The sequence below is a fragment of the Phalacrocorax carbo genome, chromosome 5 (genome assembly GCF_963921805.1).
Source record: "Phalacrocorax carbo chromosome 5, bPhaCar2.1, whole genome shotgun sequence".
Taxonomy (NCBI): Eukaryota; Metazoa; Chordata; class Aves; order Suliformes; family Phalacrocoracidae; genus Phalacrocorax; species Phalacrocorax carbo.
Window position 1 is genome coordinate 36,297,502 of NC_087517.1, and position 22,348 is coordinate 36,319,849.

The following is a 22,348-nucleotide window of genomic DNA, read 5'->3' on the forward strand; positions in this document are numbered from 1 at the left end:
GTTCCACAAATTGAAAAATAATCATCATAATGAAGTCTCAGATCCAGCTCCATTCCTTGGCACGTTCCATCACCTCTGGGATTACACAACCACGCTTGCTTCTGCAAGTGTGAGAATTTTCTTTTTCCTTTCTTCCTTTCCATAATTGAAGCCAAAATGAAATGCAATTCCTTTTGCCACATGAAGGATTTGATCTTTGCCAATTTGAGTGATTTGATCAACTACAAGTTTAGTGCACGTGGAAGGACAAAAGGCAGCCACTTACAAACCCATCTGAAGTAAAGACAATGGGTTAAGCCAAGAACATCCTGCAATGATGCGTAGTAATTTATCAAAGGTTAAAAAGAGAAAACACACAAACTGACCATGTATCAGCTTATTTAACTTAAGAAGAATTCTAACCTAAGCACCTCAGTTACTCAGGTATCACGTAATAAGCAGGTAGGAAGAGAAAAATAGTCCATATCATACAAAAAAAGGAACAGAAAGTGAGGAATCTTACTTCTAGGTATTAATATAGCTTGGTATGACATACCAGTGCAGTAGCTGGGCAGCTGACAAACGGAACTGAAATCTAGTGTTACACATCCACAAAGTGATACAGCCACAGTTAGCATGATCAGCAGTGTGATCACAGTTTAATGAAGTTGAAGAAAAAAAGAAGATACCCAAAAGATAACGAAAACATGGGCAAATCTGGTAGCACCCAGTTGCACTGGCATTTTCTTTTACACTTGTTTGAGGGCAAATTTACAAGTTCAAAAAATATCTTGCTCATGATTCACTTAGCACCATATCTCTAGTCTAGGAGATGATGTTATTCCCTTTTTACAGGCTTGAAAACAGGAGGCTTCTGTGAAGTGCGATGCCTAAGATCACACAATTAGCAGAACTGCTTTAAATTCTCAGTCAAACCAGCTATCAAGCTTTGCAGTTGGGCACCTTTTTTTTTTTATTTTTTCTAAGAAAGTTTAAGACTATGCTTTTAATAAATAATGGAAAGAGTAGGCATCTTTAAGAAAACGGCTTCCACAGAGAAAATTCTGTTCTGAGCAAGGGGAACGCTCCTGTTCACTCTAAAGAGAGCAAGAGCGATCACCTAGAACCCTCATACTGCTCTCAAATATATATTTTTAAAGTAACGTTCTGAAGATGGAGCAGATGATGTTATTGCATTATCTGCAGAACACTGATACTAGTGGAAACACGGAGACATGTTCTGGGAAAGAACAGCAGCTCATGTTTGTAACTCACAGGAGATTTAAGACTAGTTTTCTTTTCTTAAAAGCATCAACACCATATGCTGCAGCCCATCCCATTAACACACCTGGTTTACAAAGGTGGCTTTTCTAGGATTCAGAAAGACATCAAGTACATCCTTTACTCCTTAAATAACCACTAGGGTCATTTAGAAGCTAAGTATATTGAGCAGCTATGTATTAAAAAAAAAAAAAGGCAATAAAAAAGAGAGTCACTGAAATCCATGAAGCACTGTGGAGAGAGTTACCGCCCAATTACTAGTATTAGGTAATTGTATGTAGAACAAGACTTTTCTCAGATTACAGATTAGACAAAGCTCAACAATAAAGGTCAAACATTGGAGTTATTTTACGCTGGCTGTGATCAGAATCTTTCCTGCATTTCCCAGTGACTGACACATTTCAGTACTAAACCATTATTTGTGGCGGGTCCTGCCCAACATTTGAGCACCTCCCGACCCTCCCTTCCACGGGCCATTTAACTGAATGAACACTGTGTTCTAGGATGCAATTTATTTAAAAACATTTATTTTAGGCAAAATTAAACAGACATTTGAGATTACATAGAAATACAGTTTCCAATTGGATCACATAACCTTTTCATTAAAAATGCACTGTTGCGTTGATTTAAGTGTTTTTGTATGGATTCACCAGGTATGTAATATTTTACCATGCCATTTGCAGTCAACTATCATAAAAATCAGTAAAGAAAATGGTTTCTTAAATGTGCAAATATTATCTTAGTGTTACCATTGATAATAAATGACCACTAAATAGATGCTTATTATGTAAAGCTTTTTAAAGTACAATAAAAATACAAATTCTATTTGTTAAAAAAGGCCATTGCTATGGCTACTAAACATCCTCATTATACAAATTCCAAAATACTATATGACAAACAAAATTATAAAGACTATTCTTTATGAAACATATACTATTCTATTTGTTAGTGATTTTATATATTTTATTATATATATTTATATATAATACTCTATATTAATGTTGAACAAAGAAAGAGGAAGACTAATGTAGTGTGGGACATTAAGGCCCCCATTCAGCAAGGCACCTGAGCATACGTCAAACTCGGCAAAGGAGCATTCCCATTCATTTCGGTGGACTTCAAAGGCATATGCAAAAGTACTTTGTTGAACAAGGCATAAATATCTACATAGGATGACAAATTTGCAAAATCCGTTTTTGGTGTAAACTGTAACTGCTAAGGACAACACAGTAAGTATCACAAAAAGCCTCACGTGAAAAAGGAAAGAAAATACATAAAACAAATTCTGAATTTTGGTTTTTTCCCACCTGTATGTTTTCAGGAGAAAATATGAAAGTTTTTAAAGGTTTTGAATTGAACAAATGTAGAGTTTGGGCATCAAAACACTAATAATAATAATTTCTGAGATAGGTTTAAGATAGTATTTTATTGCTTATGCTAAAGATTAATGAAGAGTATGCATAGACAGGTCAGCATTCAACTCACTAGCAGCTGAAAATTTTGGTGTGCAGTTATTCCTGTAACATGAACAACCAGTGGGTATGAAGGACTTACTATAATTTTGAAGCTTGCTGCAAGGATTCAATATAAGTTAGTAAGAGATGTAACGTTGAAGCAGACAGTGAATAAAATACTCAACGGAGCCTGACTGTAAACACTCGGGTGTTGAAAGTAACTTACAGAACTGAGCCCTGTAAACAGAGTGCCTAAGAGTTTCCTAAGTAAGTGCAACACCATAATCTTTTTAAGTTATGGTTATCATGTAATGAATTCCGAATTACATACTTTACATTTCAGCTATAAAATGTCAAAACAAAGGGCAGTTACTTTGTCTGTTCTGCAATTTAGCAGTTCTGTTATGCTCGTTAAACACTAATTAGCGTACTAAGAATTTGTTAGTTTCTAAAACATGAATTCAGGACCTAAAATCCAGAAGATTTTTATGAACTAATAACAACATATATACAACATTTTTACCATACACAGTAACAGAAATTAATTACACGATATCCAGATTTACCTTTTAAGCATATATTAATGGTTAGTATTTTCTGTTTTTTTTTCACTGCAATTTGAACTTTTTGTATTAGGTATTAATAATTTTACTGCTTGAATATTAAATAATAGCTTAAAAACTTAATTTCAAAATGCTGCCAAGTGAAGTATTATATAAAAATCATGCTTGCATGTCTGCAAACAGAGAGAGGTATGTGTGAGCATCTAAAGATCTTCTCAGGCTAATAGACATAAAGTGTAGTAAACTCAGGCCAAAGTGTGAGAAAAAGAAACACAACAGGGTAATTTAATTCATATTTCATAAACAAATACAACTTTTTACATTTGTACAGGGAAAGGCTAGAACTAATTGGATTTTTACAGAAGCAAACCTCACAAGAGTTTACATGTTGAAAAAAGCAATTTTTGGCACATGGATAATATCTGTGAATACGTGTTCAGAATTAAAAAAACAACTGCGTAGGAATTTCACATTTAGTTTCTTGGCATCAGCACCTGCTGTCTAGTGGGTCAAGACAAAATACTGTGCCTTCAAGAGTTAGTCCCATTTTGAACCCCTCCTGCAATGAAACAAGACATAGTTAATTAAAAGGAAAGCGATTTCTGCAGGATTAAGCTCTCTTCCTAAAAACATCTAAATTTGAGCTTGTATTTAGGCAGATAAAACATAAGGATACTTCAGAGTGAATTCACAAACATTTACATTATTTGGTCAGTCAATATTTAGTAAGTCTTAGTGGTTAACTTATAAAAGGATGCATCTCTGATACAGCAACAGAAATACTGTATCTACATAAAATGAAGACAATATTCTAGAATAAAAATCCTGAATAAATATCGAAAAAAAGAACAAACTGGATATGCACCAGGTTGTTCCTAAGTAAAATTCAACATGATTTATAGGTCTATAGATTAGAAAGATTATGGCTATATGAGCCAAGAGATATTTACACTTTAATGAGTCAGATAAGTCATGGACAGTGTTAATAATACCAGAAATTCTTAAAATGTTCAGATCAAAATTCCTCTTTCTACTCACATTAGTTTGATTAGTAGGAACACAGAAATGGTTATAAGCCTCCTCTATTGAGAAGAAATTCATTCTACAAGTACGTGTGCTTGGTTTCAAAAATGTACTTAACTTGCACCAGAGCTAAAATAACAGCAGCACTTTTAACAGAGGGAAATTGCTCTTGTTTTCATTTCTCTTTGCTTTAAAAGACGCTGAATAATTGTGGCTTGATCTTCCAGAGAAAAGTCACCTTTGAGTTGAGAAAGTTTCAGTCTGTTAGGTGAAAGTACTGTAAAGCTATAAGCAATTGGAAACAAGGGGTCTGAATAGAAATGCCTTGAGAACATCAGCTGCAGTGGCAGCTGTCACGATGTTCAGTTCAGTGTTGTCTTAACACACAGTTCACTTACAGAATGCTGATTGTATGCTATGAAATCGATGATATGTGCTTTCATGAAGCAAACAACTTGTAAACAAAATAAATCTTTTTGTAAAGCAATCTGTATTGGAATTAGGCGTATACTCAAGCCTTTTCTCATAATGCACAACAGCAGAACCTCAAGAGCATACTTTTTGGTTTTAAAAGATAAATCCTAAATCAAAACAGCTTAATTTCAAATAAATTTAAACCATAGGCCAGAATTTTAAAAGTGTATGAATATTCAATAAGTCCACCAGCTACTGCCATCAGAATAGTAATGCTGAGAAACAGTATAAACTTCCTGGCAATGGGTACTAAATGATCTGAGATTTTCCAAGTAAAATTTGAATTTTCCTAAAGGCAGATTCACACTACAAGATGATGAGCCAGTAGCAGTACTGTAGTGTAAACCTTCTCTAACTGTGCTAACCAGTTTACCCGACCTGGCCAACATGGTGCTGCCAAAGCTCAGTGACTTTTTTTTTTTCATTTGACTTTTTTTTCCCCCCTCTGTATTTTTCAAAGCGCTAACAGGAAGAGCATTCGATGCAAAAGATGTTTCAGGCAAACAGCATCTGAAGGTGCAAGCCAAACACACCCTGTTATAAATGGGCACTGTTCATCTACCCAAAGGATACTATTAGTTGATGCAGTCAAATGATGCAAAGAAGGACTGCTTACACAGAAGGAGAATTCAGAGGATCAGCCCTACAGTCTAGCCTGTTAAACTGTAAACCCTGCAGTTATGGTGTGTCTGAAGTGCTAAACTTTTAAACTATTTTAAAGGCTGCTTCTAGTTTTGAGGTTGTAAAAGGTATAGTTCCTGCTTAAACCTGAGGATGCTCAAGACAGCTTCAATAGTAGAAAAGCTACGCAACTGGTTTAACAAGGACAACTAAGTTCATTCTCAGCAATTCAGAGAGCTGTACCAGCCCTATGGCCGAACATGAACCCATGCATGTCCTGCACACTCTTATCTTTCTTCTATATTTTTAAGCACTCTTTGTTGGTGTTTTACATAGCTACACTTCCAATACCCTTTTTCTGGCTAGCTAAGGGCAAATCAGATTATGCACTTTGGAAGTGCACACATCTCTCCACTCCTGTGTTGATCATGCGGGGTTTTTAAATTTTTGTTTTGTTCCATACAAACTAATATTTTGTCGCTTATCACTTACCTTGTGTTTGCTATGACTTTGAACTATTTCTACTTCCCCAAAGAACAGTGGTCTCCTTGACCTTTCCTTCTGCAATTTCACTCCAGACCACTTTCCCCCCACCGTTTAGTCCTCCTCATCTTTTAAGCTGCCACACTTTGCATTTAAAACAATCATTTTCACATATTTGCAATGTGATCATTGCAAATTGCTGCACTGTATGTATCATAATTATTACAAAGCCTCTTGCCCTTCATTACCACAGTGAACTATCTTCTATTCTAAAAGAAAATAGTGATGCAGGTCCCAGGTGTTGTTGTTAGCTGCATACCTGAGAACCCATCTTATATTACAAGCAGAACTGATAAGGAACTAAAACCTGCTACTACAGTGCCAGGAACTACAGTGATAACACATGCATGCTTAAAAATGAATCATGCATCTGTAATAGAAACATGACATTTCAGTGTCAAATACTACAGTTGCCAGTAGGCTCAAACTTTCATGGCAACCACAGGGTCAAAGAAACCCATAAAGAGGACATCCAGGCAATCTAGATAACCACCTGGGCATTTTTCAGACTTTAAAAAAAATGTCAAATACACATTTTTTCTTCATGAATATTTAAGTGGAGGACAAGAAATGTATAGGAGTATAAACCAAAGGAAGCTGTGCTGTCTCAACCAATATTCCCATTAAATTAAATGCTTTCAAAAAGGGAAAAAAAGATCAGAACATCCTAGCCCAGCAGATTCTTTCGCAAAGTGACTGCAATCAAATTCCTAAAGATCAGGGAAGCACAGCCTTCAGATCTCCCACAGCCATCTCCATTCCTAATCCCACAAATTTTGCAAATTATCTCCCAGTTCTTAAACTTTTTTTTTTGGTAATCTCCAAAACTATACTTTGGCAAATATGTTATATTAAAAAAAGAAAAATTCCAATCAACTGTAATCAACCAAGCCACGGGAAGACAGATTTCCAAGGAAAGATTCTCCTTCATGTCCTGACACAGTAACTGTGATTAATGCAGACAACAGAGGAAGTATCCCATGCTGTAGTTCTCACAGCAATGCAGAACAGTTAGAGTTTTATGTCCACTCTCAGGAATACAGTCCATATACACATCCGAACTGCACACATGTCTCAAGTCTTATAGCTCCTGCTTGAAGCTGCTGAATGATTATTATAGTATCCATCATACAGCATATGCCTACTCTCAGCTCTCCACTCCAAAACCCAGCTTTTGCAGCTGCAATAATAATGATGTCAGTTGGAATGACTGTGCAGATTATAAATTATTATTTGTTTTTATCTTTTCTAATAAACTCTATTAGTGTGTTAGAATATTTTTCTTTAAAAATTACATATATAGTCAGCACTTGATACACATTACATACTATATATATAAAAATGCATCATTAATTTTAATACACAGCATTTAAAATATCTTGCCTTGTGAAATTCAGACATTTCAGCTTCTAATAACATGTGTTCTTAGGATAACACACTGCTTGTCCATTAGAAAACATGTGTGCCACGGTTTCCTGTACTGAAAAGGTTCGGGAAACAGTAACTCCTCATTCGGTTAGAAAACCTCTCAAATCTGCTGATTTTCAGGGAATGCAGAAAAAGGCCATTCTCTGATAGTGGACAGGAATGGCATCAAGAAGGGACATAATGTGTGCATCTATTCTGTGCTTTGCTTCTGTGTTCATATTGCCATGATGACAGCATCAAATAACTTTCTTGCTTCCAAGGTGATTTAACTCAAAGACCGAACATCTCAGTTACTGAGAAAATTGACGGTATTGTACTAACAGATATGATTGGTCTCGTGAAGAAAGAAGCAAAGCTTATTTTCACTAGGAAAAAAGTAACCTGAAAACCACCCCTCTTTCAAAACTCCCACTTTTTTTTGTGTCTACAATAATAAGACATGAGTTATTCCTCTTAAAACCATTTAACAGTAAAAGACGAAGAACTTCCATTTTATCAGGAGATAAATTTGCCAAGTCAACCTTACAGCTCTGAGGTTAACTCACTTGTTACTTCACAGTGACTTCACTCAACGCGCTTAAGTCAGCACAAACCCATTGAACCAATGATAAACTTACACGTCTCTGAAAAGATGATTTAGAGGGCTGAGCATAACTTCTTTCAGACGGAAAGATGTCAAGCCTACTGACTGCTTCAGGCCATGCAAGGAGAATGGCTTGCAGCTCCTGGAAGCTTTAGGATATTAACTACCTTGAGATTTTAATAAATTATAGCAGCTGTTTGCTGGTATGATTCATGATCCAGGGAAACTTACCCTCACTGCAACGTTTCTGGGAAAATAGATTCATTTTATTAATGTCTGGATACAGTCAAAATAGAGAGGATGAAAATATGTTTCAGCAGAAGGGTGGGGAGAAACAGGAGGTTGGACAGCCATCAGAGAGCGCCCCGAGCTGTAAAAGTCACATCTTTGCACATGTTTGAGTTTTGAGCTCTCTAAAATGATTAACAGAGATTGGACTGAGAAATGGAATATAAAGAGCTTAAGTGTGAAATTTGTATCCTCACTACAGTTTAAACATAAAAATGTTCCTCCAGAGGTCAGTGAACTTTATCTGATCTCATTAAGTTCAGAATATCAGATGCAAAGGAAAAGCACCCACTACTTCAGAGTTCATTCTCTAATGCCTCTTCTGCTGTGCTGTGCTCTCTTCTCCCACTTTGCTTAGAGATCACCTTACAATGCATGCATATGCTAAGCCAGCTTTTCTGCAGACTGGGGCGTGTTTGCTGAGGCATCTCACATAGCTGTAGATGAGAAATAGGATAAGAGCATCTGGACTGAGCTGCTCCAACGAGGCTGTCACTGCCTGGCACCGAGGCAGCTTGCTTGCCACTCTGTGTAGGATAAACCACATTTAATACCCTCTCAGAATAAGTTTATATTGTGAACTATTAGATGAGTTCGTAAACAACTCTGTATATTTAATGGAATATATATTTACTGAAACTCAGGCTGTACTATCATAATGTGAAGATAACAGATTCCTTCACGTTGTATTCCAGAGAAGGAACGAAGCCTACGTTTTTCTTTCCTGTTTCTTAATGTTAGATTTCCCAGAGAACATTACATGTTCTGTGGTTTTACCTTCTGTAGGTCGGTTTCACCTTCCTTATTATAGGCTGTGTATCTAATCACTGCTGACTTCTAGCACAGCTATCTTTTGCTCATTGCAAGTTTTTATAGAATTCTTTCCAATTAAAACCACATTCACAAATGTGCTTGTACTAACACAAAAACCTATGCATCAAAGGTTTTGCATTTCACTATTGACAATCTGATGACGAAAATTGGAGATTTCACTAGTACAACATGGAAAACAAACAGCAATGAAAATGAAGCCTTAGTATTAGCAGCTGGTAAGACTGAAGAAAACTAACATCAGCCGTCCCCTACCTCAAAAACTGTAGGCCTCTCAAATTTAAATGGTCCTGACTTCCAGCGTTGTATATACAAATCCTAAAAGTTTTTATATTTATAGATATGTACACACATGCATAAAAATAAAAACAGACATGAACACATGCACACTGCAATTGCAAATGCTTTAAATACCATTATTAAAATATGATATACCAACCATCGCTGACGCTAGGCACCCAGGAGAGCACAAGAAGATAAAAGAGATATTAAGAAAAACATGTTTCAATCTGTATTTTGCACCAACCACCTAGTAAAATAATTGCATATAGCTTTTGCTTTGGCCAAGGTCAGATTGTTTTTCAATAACCTGTCAGCTTTACACTTGTTCTCAATTGAATTATACATGAATAAGTTTTGTGCCTACATTAAGACCCTCAAATTAATTGTCAGTGAAAGTGTCGGGGTATAGTAAGACTGGTATGCTAGACTCTCTGATTGTGAGATTAGTTCATAAAGCAGATTAAGAAGCCAGAAAAAACAAATTATGTGTGTGCAGGGGTGAATACCTGACCAATGCAATATTATTTGCAGTAGGACATAGTAATGACCTAAGTTTTGGGGCTTTTGTTATTTTTCAGTTGTCTGCTTCTTAGGTCAAGAGAATACAAACAATGATAAAAGTTTTACATTGTCTGACTTCAAAAATCTTTCATGAAGATTTCTACTGTTCCATTCACTGCTGGTTTGTGAGTTGAAAACACTTTTCAGCCTTATATGCTAACTATATAGGTAATATTTCGGCAATATTTTATAATAAGAACTCTCAGCATGTGACATTTAGCTACAGTCACAGGATTCTTCCTAGCATTCACAGATATTGCAGTATACTTTTTCTTAAAATGGGAAACATTCCACAATGTTTCCACAATGGAAACACTGATGTGTAGCAATGTGAGGTGCTAAAAGATTTGAGGTTTTTGTGCTAAAGGGCATGTTAATAACATTATGGCATTCACAAAACTCGAGCATTTTTACCAAAATTGCAGAGAAGCCAGTTTTGGCCTTTAGCTGCTGTCTGAAATTACATGGGCTGGAGTACAGGTGAGCAAGAATCTAGATTTCTTACTTCACAGTGAGTGGAGTTTGCCAGTGGCACCATCCTAAACTGACATGGAAAATTACATTTCACAATGAACAGGAATTCAAAAATTTTACTTAGGTAAATTGAACGGCATTTAAGTCTTATTTCAGCCATTCTGAGATGTTTCAGCTGCTCTCCAGGAAGAGAGGGACTGAAGGAGCCTGAGAGCTAGCTCTCAGACTTTGTGGGCTCTCGAGATACAAAAGGGCTGGAAGCCCTAGGAACAACTTGCTGTTGAGGAGCCAGGATCCTAGAAATTCAAGTTCCCAGTATTTTCAGCCTTCCGTTTTGCTGGCAGGCTGCTGAAAAAAAAAACAGATAAGCAAGCTGGCAAGAAACCAGCAGCTTGGAAAGTCTGACTGAAGAGAGTGATTTATTCCAAAACTTCAAGGCTCTGTCCTAGAATTACTTCAAAACTGGGTCAATAACTGAACAGGTACGATTGTTTCAGAATCAACAAACATTTTCTGATAAAACCACATCAGTTCAGCATTCTTGAATCAATCCTCAATAGTTCAATTTTTCCAGAGTGCCATAGTCAAATACAGCTATTTTTAAAGGCAGCAGAAAATTGCCATGGCTCCTTAAGCACATACTTTGCCTATGCCAATGCTATGGAAAATGAGACTAATGCCACTGAGGGAAAGATCAGGCTATAGTGGGGTGGTGGTGATTGCTGGAACCGAAGAGTAACAGCATCAGTGTATCTGCAGGGCTCTTGCCTCAGCTCTCTTTTTTAGCTCACTCAGTCCCTTTCTAGGCAAAAGTAGCAGTACCCTTTTTGATTACATTGCTGATAAACCCTAAATTAGAGCAGATGTCTGTATTAATACCATGGGCTAACATTTGTAAGGATCTTCAGGCAGACAAATTCAAACTCCGGCTCAAAGACCATGAGATATACTTACAAAAGGAATAGTTGGAAATAGGTGGGGTTTTTTCCTCTGTATTTCTGTGTGCAGCCTGGAATACGTTATCAGAATACTGTAGATGTGTATTTCAAGAGCATTTGTGCAGCCACAGAAAACTGCATAATTGATAACACAATAGTTACCTGCATCTCATCTAGTTTGGACTGAATGTCTGGAGGGAAATCTCCTGCTCCGCAGTTAAAAGGGTCAAAAGGTTCTGCTCCAAAAAGGTCTCTCTCTGGAACAACAGAGAAGTGAGTCACTGAGAGAAAAATGTACGGGCTACAACAACAGCTCTTTGAAAACTCCGCTTACATCTTCTCACAAACTGAATAATACCACCTCCAAATATGCAACTGATTAACCACAACTTTTCACATCTGAATTCGAAAGCCATGCCTTGATTAGTTTCCCAAAGCTTAAAACTCAAATATTTTTCCAAGAACACCATCAACTTCTGTTTAAGCCTCTATTTAGCTTTCATTAACGCTTGTGCCTTTTAGAAGAATTTTAGGGATATGATGAGAAGTTGTTCCAATTTGAAGAGGGCATCACCTACTGAAGTGCCCTCTGGAATTGGTGTGTATAGGTGTTTCACAAACGAGGAGGGAACAACTGGACACCAGTTGTCAAATTTCATCTTAACATTATACCCAAAACATATTCTTACAAACAACTTAGCCTTCAAGTCCGCTGTCTGCCACTTCTTACCATCTCATTAAGGACATATTTAAACAACTACCCTTACTCATGGAAGGTCGGCCTACATTTAACCGAGTTTGTTTCTTTTTTTGTCTGGACAAGAAGAAACATCTCCATTTTGTTTTTCTCACTAGAACAGTGTAATGCTAGTTCTTCACATCTTACAGCCCAAATATTTGGGTTGGAGTTTGTTGGGTGTTTTTTATTTGTTTAGTGGTATACATACTACTTCTATTGCACATTGGGTTCAACTAAACCAGAAAGAAGAAAATTTTGCTAATTCAACCCAAGCACATTGATTGCAAAATTTACAGAACCAAGTTAATACAGTCTTGTCATTAGTGGAGAGAAAATTAAAACCATATTCTATCTTGTAACTTTCACGCTTGTCCAGCAAGAAACTTGGTAAGTATTTACCTACCTTAAAACCATGTTCGCTTAAGAGCATGAGAGTAAAAGGGGCCATTAGTGCCTTTGAAATGACTAGATAGTTTTCTGGTTAAGCACAAAATTTTACCTTCAACAACCAAGATATAGAAGCTGATAACTGACAACTTGAGCCAAAATCCACGTTGCAGTGTTACCAGTAATCTTATCAGTGCTGAAGATCATGCATATAGCTTAATAAATGCCTTTATTTTGGCCTCTTTAGAGTCAGGGTTTTACACCTGTACTTGTAGAGGCTCTTCAACATTTTATTGTGTGTGACAGACCCCATGGGTTTTGACCTTACCGTATAGGTGTTAACCAACTGCACAATAGGCATTTTATATAATTAGCAGCTACCAGCATTCATTCTCGTTATAAAGTTCAGAAACAAACAGGAACTTGATTAATTACATATTTCAAAAACTGCAGATAAAAAGCTAAAAACTGTCACATGGGACCAGGAGATGGCCCAGATCAGAGCGCCTTATTCCAAAAGCCCACTTGAGCCAAAAAAAAAAATATAAAATCTAGTCTTTCCTGGCAGAGGCAGACCACCGTGCAAAAAGTCTTTAACTACGATAATCTCATGTAAAAATTAGGATCTACCTCATCCCTTGCCTCTTTCACAGCCAAAATGGGTCTGCTCCAGTATAACCAGTGTCCTTACATGCTCTGATGCTCCTACCAAGTAACCTTCAGATGCGTAGCAGCAGCTTTGACTTTCAGTCTAACCTTTACTGGGCAGAAAGTGATTATGCTTTATGTTGCTCTGAAGTCTATTTGTTCATTATGTAGGTCCATTTTCCTTCCTCCCCCACCCCAGGTTCTTTTTCTCCTTAAAAGGAGCTGGCAGTTTTCTGTATGGTCAGACAGCTAAATGCTGCCAGTTTCAACATCAAGCCTTAGCAAATATTCAAGGAATGTATTTAGAAAAAAACAGTAAAGAACACAACTCTTGCATTTCTTAGTACTGGAATATGACTTACCACTATTTTAGAAAGCAAATATTTTGTACATTATTATGGATATCATCTCCTTCATGCCTTATTATTGGGCTTTTATTAATGACAGCACTTCTGAGCTCATTAGCAAGAGAATGGCAGAAGCTTTAGCTCCTTCAATGTCACCTGACTTCAGGTGAAGGATTATTTAATCTACATTGTTATTCAAGGCAGACTTCAAAATTAACCTCCGTATAACTTACTCTAAGTGACAGAGCCTAATAAACACTGTACAGTATCAAATTCAAAATAGAGAAGTATTTCCTAGCTGAGTTTTTATGAAAAACTATCGTTTGGGAACTATTTCTATTACAACTTCCTACTATTTCAGTAAACTGGCTGAAAAAGTCCACAGTGCAACTGCTTTTCTGCATTTAAAGTCTGTGTGTTATTTGGGAAAACGCACTGGTAGGAGTTTGGGAGGGATAAAGTTCCATGAAATATTTTCAAAAGCATCATTAGTATTTCTCTTTTGAACAGAAGCTGAAGAACATGTGGGAACTGGACAAATACTAAAATTCAGTCATTGCAGAGCTGCACTATTGCATGGGATCTCCATAAGCTTATCTGCTAGTGTTCACTCCACTGTTCACAGCAGGCTCCTTTTTAGCACAGATGGGATAAATCAGCGATTTTTCATTTTGGATTAGAGTATTTGCATGAAGATTAACTATAACAAGAATATCTTGCCTGGCACACTCCCCAAAATAAAACCGTAGCATAGACAGGCATTTCTTTCTCCAATACACAGTAACTAGTAGGCCTTTGAAAATGATCCTTTCTCCTTCCCCTTTCCTGTTCGTTTCTGGACGGAAATAAATTCACAGCTTGGGAAATCAACGAACAAATCCAAAACCATGAAATGCTGATGTTTTATATCCGCAACTCATCAAACCACAGAAGACACGAAGAGGTAATAAATTTTTGTTTCTCTGACCTACCTGACATTCAGGACAGGAAACACGTAATACTGGAGAGTAGCAACCTGCACTCTGTCATAAAATCAAATCTAGCAATTACCAAACAAAACTACAAATATTTGGCTGTTCTGCTGCATTTTGCATCCCTATCTATTTTATCTTAGCTATCATCCAGGCACAGAGTTATGCTGATATATGCTTTCCCCAGATGTCCTGGAGCAGCTGTGATGACAAATGAAAATTAATCACACCGAAGACAAGCACCCAAGAAAATATTTGGAATAAGCTGAGGTAACGAAGTCCAGGAAGCCTTTCCCTTAGCTGCAGGCTACTCCATTTTTTTTTTTTCTTTTGGAATTGTTACAGCATAAAAAATGGTTCCACCATTGTTCTGACAACAGACTCCTAAATATCTCTGGAAAGAGAGCATCTTGGAGCAGAATTCTACATCTGCCATTTGTGACCTTAGATTGTTCAAGATGCATTTGAGTGAAATAAAATGTTGAACAGTTCAATAGAGAATGTTCCTCTCCAGTTCTTTTCCAAGATGACAATAATGCTGTGCCAACAAGAAACATATAGATTAATTCCTCCTTTAATTAATTAAAATTAATAAATTAATTCTGTCCTTTAGGATAACTTACAAGAATATTTGCAATCCCTTACTCCACGAGGAAGCAGCAGCATGGTATTTAACACTACATTTTTGGTTGCGCTAACTATGCATTGGTCAATTGTTCAATTAAGCAACTACTATAGTGGGCTGCAATGCTTATGTTTAGCCTGCAGGCTGGTTACTACGAACTTAGTGTTAAAAGAAGTATTTCTCAGCAATATTTTGAGTAGAAATACTATTCTGGAAAGTAGAAATACTATTCTGTAATCTCTCTCTAAAGCATGGCACGCTGAGGAGCACAGAGAATTAACAGCGACTTCCTCATCTCTGAACCACATCATCTTAATTTAATGCAAATGAACAAAGTGCAGAAGAAGCAACTATTTTAAACAGTACATATCACTGAATAAGCAACTTCTAGTATTTTCTATACTACAACACCCACCGATTAAACAAACCTACGTAGTTGGAATTCTCAAGACCATTCTGTATTGAGCACTGACTCCCACAAGATTTTTAGATACAATTTCAATGGAACTGAGGTAGGACAACAGCTAAAAAAAAAAAATATCGCAACCTGTAATTCAATCCAAGTTCTTATTTTTGAGGCTGGATATGCACATTCAGAATGATTTTATGGTGTTATCTGTAGTTTCAAAGGAACGTATTTGGAAACACAAAAGGAGTTCTTGGAGGATGTGCCTTGTTTTTTGTTCTTTACAAAACCATAAAAATTATCTTATAGAACAGTTCTATTCTAAAACTCTATTAGAATATTCCAATATTCTTTTAAGTTATTTAAAAATAGGTAATATTAACTATTCTTAATAGTTTTAAATTCTATTAATATACCCTTTGAAGAACCCATAGAAATTAATCCAAATTAATTTAAAATCTTCTCTTAAAAAATAACAGATTTTTTAAATTGAATCAATAGCCTTGACATCTACTTTCTCTGTAGAGGGTGACAGTCATTATGAGCAATGAGAACGAAAGGCATATAGGATATGGTATTGAGCATTTAGTGACTTATTCACTGACTTCAGCTTCACAATGCATTTTTATAATTGTGCACAGCTCTCATTCATATCTGAAAATTCTACATACAAGCAGCATTGCCCAAAACAGGCAGAAACACTTCAAATGGTGTTTTATAAGGTGGCAGGCAGTAACATTAATGTTCCTTATCCATACTAAAACAGGCATCAGAAATAGAAGGTACTACACACAGACTGGTATTTCTACAAGCTCTAACACTGCTTGTGTATGCTCCTCTCTCTTCTCCCCCAAGGGATTTCCCAAGCTTTTAAAAATATTTTGTGGACTCCTGAAAATTTCCAGTGAAGCCAAGAGCCTTACCCTAGCTGCTTTCAAGCCTTTGGAAAATAAAATTGCTATTGGTAAAAATCTTTTGAAGATCTTTTAGGAGTGATCCACAGACCTGGAGTGGTTCGTCAATTATAACTGAAAACAAAGCTGCATAAGATGTGAAAAGTAGTATTAAAAATAGTATTCCAAGACAGCCTAGATCTTGAGGGATTTCTTCAGCTCTTCTGCATCATCATCACCATACTTACTCCACCTGCTGTCTTCCCCAGAAATGTAGGCTTTACATGCCAAAACTGCGTCTTGTCAAGGAAAGAACTAACAGGAAGTTAAAAGTATTTCTTCAAGTAAGTACAAAAGAGATACTGTAAAAGAAAAGCCAAGTTAAAATCCCCACCAAACTCCTTCAAACTCCTTATATAATAGCTTCACAGCAAGTAAATAAATTTGTTTATAATGTAACTTGGCAGCAACATCAATGACTTTGGGAAGATGGTATAAAAATGAAATGGCATTATCAAATGTGATTTACAAAAACTCTATTTGGCTTTTCATGCAAAATGTATGTAAATCTTTAAAGATGCTTTATTAAAAAATATAATGTAAGCAAAAATTAGGTCAGTTATTACAAAACTTACTGATCTCTGTAGATCTACTGGGTACTGGAGGAGGCTGTGTACCATTGCGAGTAGGTGTTGATGACTGAGGGGATATGGGAGAAAAGGGAACCATATCAAAGATGTCAGTGGAGGGTGATTTAGGTGTCACACTGCCTGCCTACAATAAGGACAATAAATATTAGGGCAATATTTCACATGTAAGATCACAATACTGAATTCTTCAGCATGCAGATAAGAGCCACATTTTTAAAAAGTTAAAAATAACCATCAGCATGCAAAAAACAGCTCCTGACACCAAGCAAATGGCATTTGCAGTTCAGAGTCAGACATGCTAAAACTCTCCAATATAGAAGCAGCATTGTAATTTTTCAATTTTCAGTCCATCTGGTACAGCCAGAAATGTATCACAGTTAAACCTGAAAAAGCTGGTGACAAGCAGTTCTCTATTGCAGACAGATGAATACAGATATGTTCACAAGACGCATTTAAGGTAATACTGCAACAACAATATGCTACGCTCTGGAGTGCACAGAACAAGTAGCCAAAATTAAGACACAAACCCAATATTTCCTGTTTAATAATTTTTCCTTACATGATAACTTATTTGACAACCTATAAACAACTGGTGTGAGCAAAGTGTCAATTGTATGTTTTGGTAAGTAACAACCTAGACATGCAATACACTGAATATTAGTGTCCAAAAGAAAACTCTCATCCTCAAATGTGTAACAAAAGAGATTTCATTAGTAAGGCCCAGGAATTTGGAAGGGTTCAGAAAATATTGGATAAGCGAAGAAACCCCAAAGCCGACAATTGCTATCGTTCTATAGCCATAATTATTTTTTAATGATGAATTCCTCCTTCCATCAGACCATTACTTCAGGACACAAACGAGGCACAGTCAATTCAGAATAAACTGAACACTAAAGACAGATGACGAAATAGATTAAAACTGAGACTGACATGCCAAAGACAAAATATATATGCAAAATTAGTTTGCATGTTAATGTTACTGCTTAGACAATACAAAAACCCTACATTCTGTATAGTCAGGCACAGGGAAAGCCTGCTACTTCTAAATAAAACTCAATTTGGCCAGAATAGTTACAAGGAAATTTTTAAGCACAAGTTAAATTAGTCACACAGATCCTTTTAATCAGAATACATGAATACGATAACCCAGCGAGCGGGTAGTCTTTAGCACCTTATTTTGGAACGCTACAGTCTCTAGTGCCTCTGCTGCAGCAACTGACGCTGCTCTCTCACAGCACGTGGCACGGATTTCTAAGCCAAGTCTAAAGGTAGCTCTGAACTACCTCTATTTCTCTCTGGAGGTTGCAGTGGCTGCTGAGAAAGAAAGGACATCGATACATGGTCTTCCACTAAATACACTATTTGAAGAGAAAACTAGACTCTGAAGTCCTACATTTCCTATTTCTTGGGAGTTTTGAATTCATATTTGAAATTTGGGATATTTTTACTTAAGTACACTGAAGTACCAAGCAAAAAGGGAAAAAAACCCCACGCTTAACATGCTTTGTTTTTTGTTGTTCTGTTAAAAAAAAAAAAAAATTAGTCATGTTGTTCCCTGGCAAGACTAGAGCTGAATTAACTTCATAAAATAACTAATTTTTAAAATTTTTTACACATACAGAACTTTTACTGACCTCAACATGAGTTAGCATAGCAATTTCAAATGCAGCCTGTTAAAAAGACTTCAGTGCATACCATACTGATTAGACACTATAGGCTCTTATTACTATGTTCATGGACCTTGTGTTATCCTCCTGGAGCCTTTGTGCATAGTCAGAGAGCCAGTATAATTTAAGTCAGGGAGATCACTAGGTGTCATCCGCTCCCACTCAAAGCAGGGTAATAGATGTGCTTGATCCAATGTAAACATACAAGGAATCTCCTATTCCATTCTTCCTACAAACAAAACTCCTGTAAGACAGGTTTTGTCTGCATCCGGAAGGTGGGATCATGTTTAATGCATAGGTACATGCCATATATTAACCTACATTTCCCATCAACACTGATGGATAATCCTAGAATGTCTTGCAGATAGTAAATGCTAGATAAACAAACAGTATCTATGTTTAGTCTTAAATGAGTCTTTTAGGCAAAAAAAGCAAAAGTAAACTTTAAACTGTCATTTCCTGTCTATATGGCATTTTGTTGAAGTTACTGGCCATTTTAGTACTACTGATACAGCCAGTTTAAGTAAAACAGTAATTTAGTTATTTTAAGAAATGTATGTTTTGAATACATATGAGCACAAGAAGCATCTTTATTTAGTGAACACATGCAGAAAGCCATGATGTTTGCCAAATACAGCCAAACATTACTTGCAAATGGAAGAAAAGTTAAGAGTATAAGCATATTGCTATGAAAAAAGCAGGCAATATGCCCATTTTATTTAAGAATAATTTTCAACCTTCATTTTGCACAGAGTTTTTATAAAGTATGCTAAAAGGTATTTAGTAGCTTGTTGCTTTTCTACTAATTCATGGGGGGTGAGGGGAAGCAGCCCTTGAAGTTGGACCTTTAGAATTGTTTGTTTTGAATAACTATTCTTAATATAAAGAATTTTAATGGAAGATTGACGTATAACACATTAATTAATGGACTAATTTAAACATGTTGGGAAATTAAGAATTTATGTTTTGGGGGTGAGAGAGAAAAAGCTATCTAGAAATAAGAGCAAATCTTCACAAATTCCATATTTTAAGAGCATCCCTAAAGAACCTAAGATACATCTGCTCTGTCCTTTAACCACTGTACAAAATGCACATTTTTAATATAAGTTAATACACAAGAGAGAACAAAAGAAAGCCAAACAACTGAAAAAGCTTTTGCACAGCAAGATTACACGAGGTCTTGGGCAGCTGTATTCACTGGTTGGCTTTGGAAGACCACTTTTTGAAGGTGGTGGTATTAACAATCCAGATGGTAGTCTAGAGTCAGGAGAACTCCTAGGAGTAAGCGTAATGGAAGAGATATCTAAACAAGGAGGTGAATCCTCATTGTTACACCAGAAAAAAGTAGAGGGTCTTTGAAACATATGTTCATCATTATCACACTTTATGTGCAGCAGCTGAAAAGGAATCACAGAAAGAGAAAACATTCTGAGGAACAGAACATGGTAAAGTCAGGGAAAGAAGAATGAAAAAAAAAAACAACCCACATTTCATACTTCAAAAAAGTTTGTCAGCAACTTGCTGTTCAGTGCTATGGTTACAAGATGCAGAACTTGAAAATATTTTAAAGCAAAACCTAAATGTATACCACAGTAGGAGGCAGCCCAGTATTAACCGAAATGAAGATGACTTGCTCCTTGATAATTACACCAAACAAAATGAAGACAGGCTTCTTTCCAAAAACAGGTGTGTCAGATGCACTGACATATGTCTAAACCCACCAAGATATCAGCAATATCTCATAACTCTGCAGATGTCAGTTAGCAGGTAAGCACATACCTGGGGAGCAAGCACAGTTACTCTGGTGGTTAAAGCACTGGTCAGAATTTTCTAAACATCTACCATTTATATCCCACCAATATTTAAAGAAAGTTTCATTATTTAACTAAAATAATCTTACAGTAGAAGCTCACAGTACACAAATTTTAATGTTTACATTAATACTAGACCTTTCTTCATTCCCTCATCTATAGAATTTGAGAACCTAAACATTTATGGACAATAATACCATTCTTCCATCTTTTCTGTGTGGATGAATAACTAATTGAACTTGGTATTTCCATTAAGTATCTCAAAAAGCTGAGAATTGGTGTTGTAAAGCAAAGGAATCCTCACATCCCTACAACAGCAGCACAGGATGCAGGACGGAATAACACTTGCTGCTGGGGAAATAAAAATGTCGCGGATTTTAAGATTCTGTGGATCTCTTAACAAATCTACAGAACAGCTTCGAACAGAGGCAAATCAGTAATATCCACACCAGAATATAGATGGTAAGAGTGTTCACTAAGATGACAAAACTAGTAACTGCAAGGTTCTGGTTTGAATTAGGCAGACAAGAACCTGAAGCTAGCTGCCTCATATTACTGGGGAGTATGTAACTGTATATTCCAGCAAGATTCACTGTGTAATGAGAGCAAAGCTGAGGGCTTTGTCCACTTTGATAAAAAACAAAAACCCTTAATTTTTTGCCTGAATGGGAAAGATCTGTAATCCTGAAAGGTTTCAAAAGAAATGGAACTCGTCTAGGTGAAATTAGAAACAAAGACGCTTTAGGACTGATCCTGGAAAGAAAAGCAAAAATGTCTTTAAATATTTTGATTTAAGAAACATGCCCAACCAATCTTTCTGTTGGGGCCAAGTTGTAATTCCTACCTAAAAATCTGAGGAAAACAGCTTTGGACAGTTAAAACAAGGATTTAGAGGATAGATTAATCTTTGATTCTTAACAGAAGGGACTGAACACTTGTGCAGACAGTTCTTGACTAGAGCCAAGAGTTTATACACTGAGAAGGCAGGAACTGCCTAAAAATCCCTCTGACTTGCCCAAGCTGAAGCAGTGGTAGGTACATACAGCAAAAATTCTGAAGTCTGCTTTTGCTCTCTTCAGTGTTACAAAATCAATATGATGTGATTATTTCATTAGAAGTTTGCATCACTTCAGAAGAGGAGGATTTAATCAATGATTTTAAACCATTTTTTCAGAGTTGTGTAGAAAACAAAACATTTCAAATCCTTTTAAACTGAGTCTTAGTTACTTTCTTAATTTTCTCTATAGATAAGCCAGGTTAAGGGTACAGGTATCCAAATCTAGTAACAGTGCCATACTTATGAGAACACCAACAAACACCACAAAACTCCATATTCATAATTTACAATTCATAAAAACACCCAACATTTTTATTGCAATTGCAAAGAATTCATCTGTTGTCAGGCTGGAATTGTGAAACACAGGGTTTGGAATAATAATCCTCAAAAGTTAAGGCAAAACTCTACAAGACAGAATTTTCATTATTATTTCAAGAGTATCACTAGACTACAGGTAGAAGACTTGCAATGCTACTGTGTAATTATTACCGTGTAATACTTGCTGCTGTACATATATATAGAAAAAATAGATCTCAATAGTAAACACTAGAAGATACTAAATATAAGAAGTCAAATTAAGGAAGCAAAATATTTCCCTGAAATGCTAAACAGCAGAGGATGAGTAGTTTCTGTAAGAAAACATGTATATCACATGAAAAAATCATACAGACACCAACAAAATGCATATAGGACACAAAACAGCAAAGCTGTAAGGATGATGAACATATATCAAATCCAGGCAATGAAAGGTTTCAATACAAAACCACAATATACACTATTTGTATCATTCGAGTCCTGAACATTGAGCAGTCCTGTTTCTTCCT

The 22,348-nt window shown here is 36.2% G+C and overlaps 1 protein-coding gene across 6 annotated transcripts in view; it reads right to left on the minus strand.

Annotated features, from left to right (window-relative positions):
* Positions 1 to 1,765: 1,765 nt before the first annotated feature.
* GULP1 (GULP PTB domain containing engulfment adaptor 1) overlaps positions 1,766 to 22,348 on the minus strand; it is a 153,202-nt gene continuing 132,619 nt past the window's right edge. For 5 of the 6 annotated variants that reach the window (XM_064452037.1, XM_064452033.1, XM_064452034.1 and 2 more), the window contains 4 exons: positions 19,829 to 20,053; positions 16,975 to 17,113; positions 11,486 to 11,580; positions 1,766 to 3,836 (listed from right to left, as the gene is read on the minus strand). In XM_064452037.1, coding sequence (XP_064308107.1) covers positions 3,765 to 3,836; positions 11,486 to 11,580; positions 16,975 to 17,113; positions 19,829 to 20,053 — 531 coding nt within the window. In that variant the 3' untranslated portion in view covers positions 1,766 to 3,764. The remainder of the gene's footprint in view (positions 3,837 to 11,485; positions 11,581 to 16,974; positions 17,114 to 19,828; positions 20,054 to 22,348) is intronic. The other variant, XM_064452038.1, reaches the window with a different exon arrangement.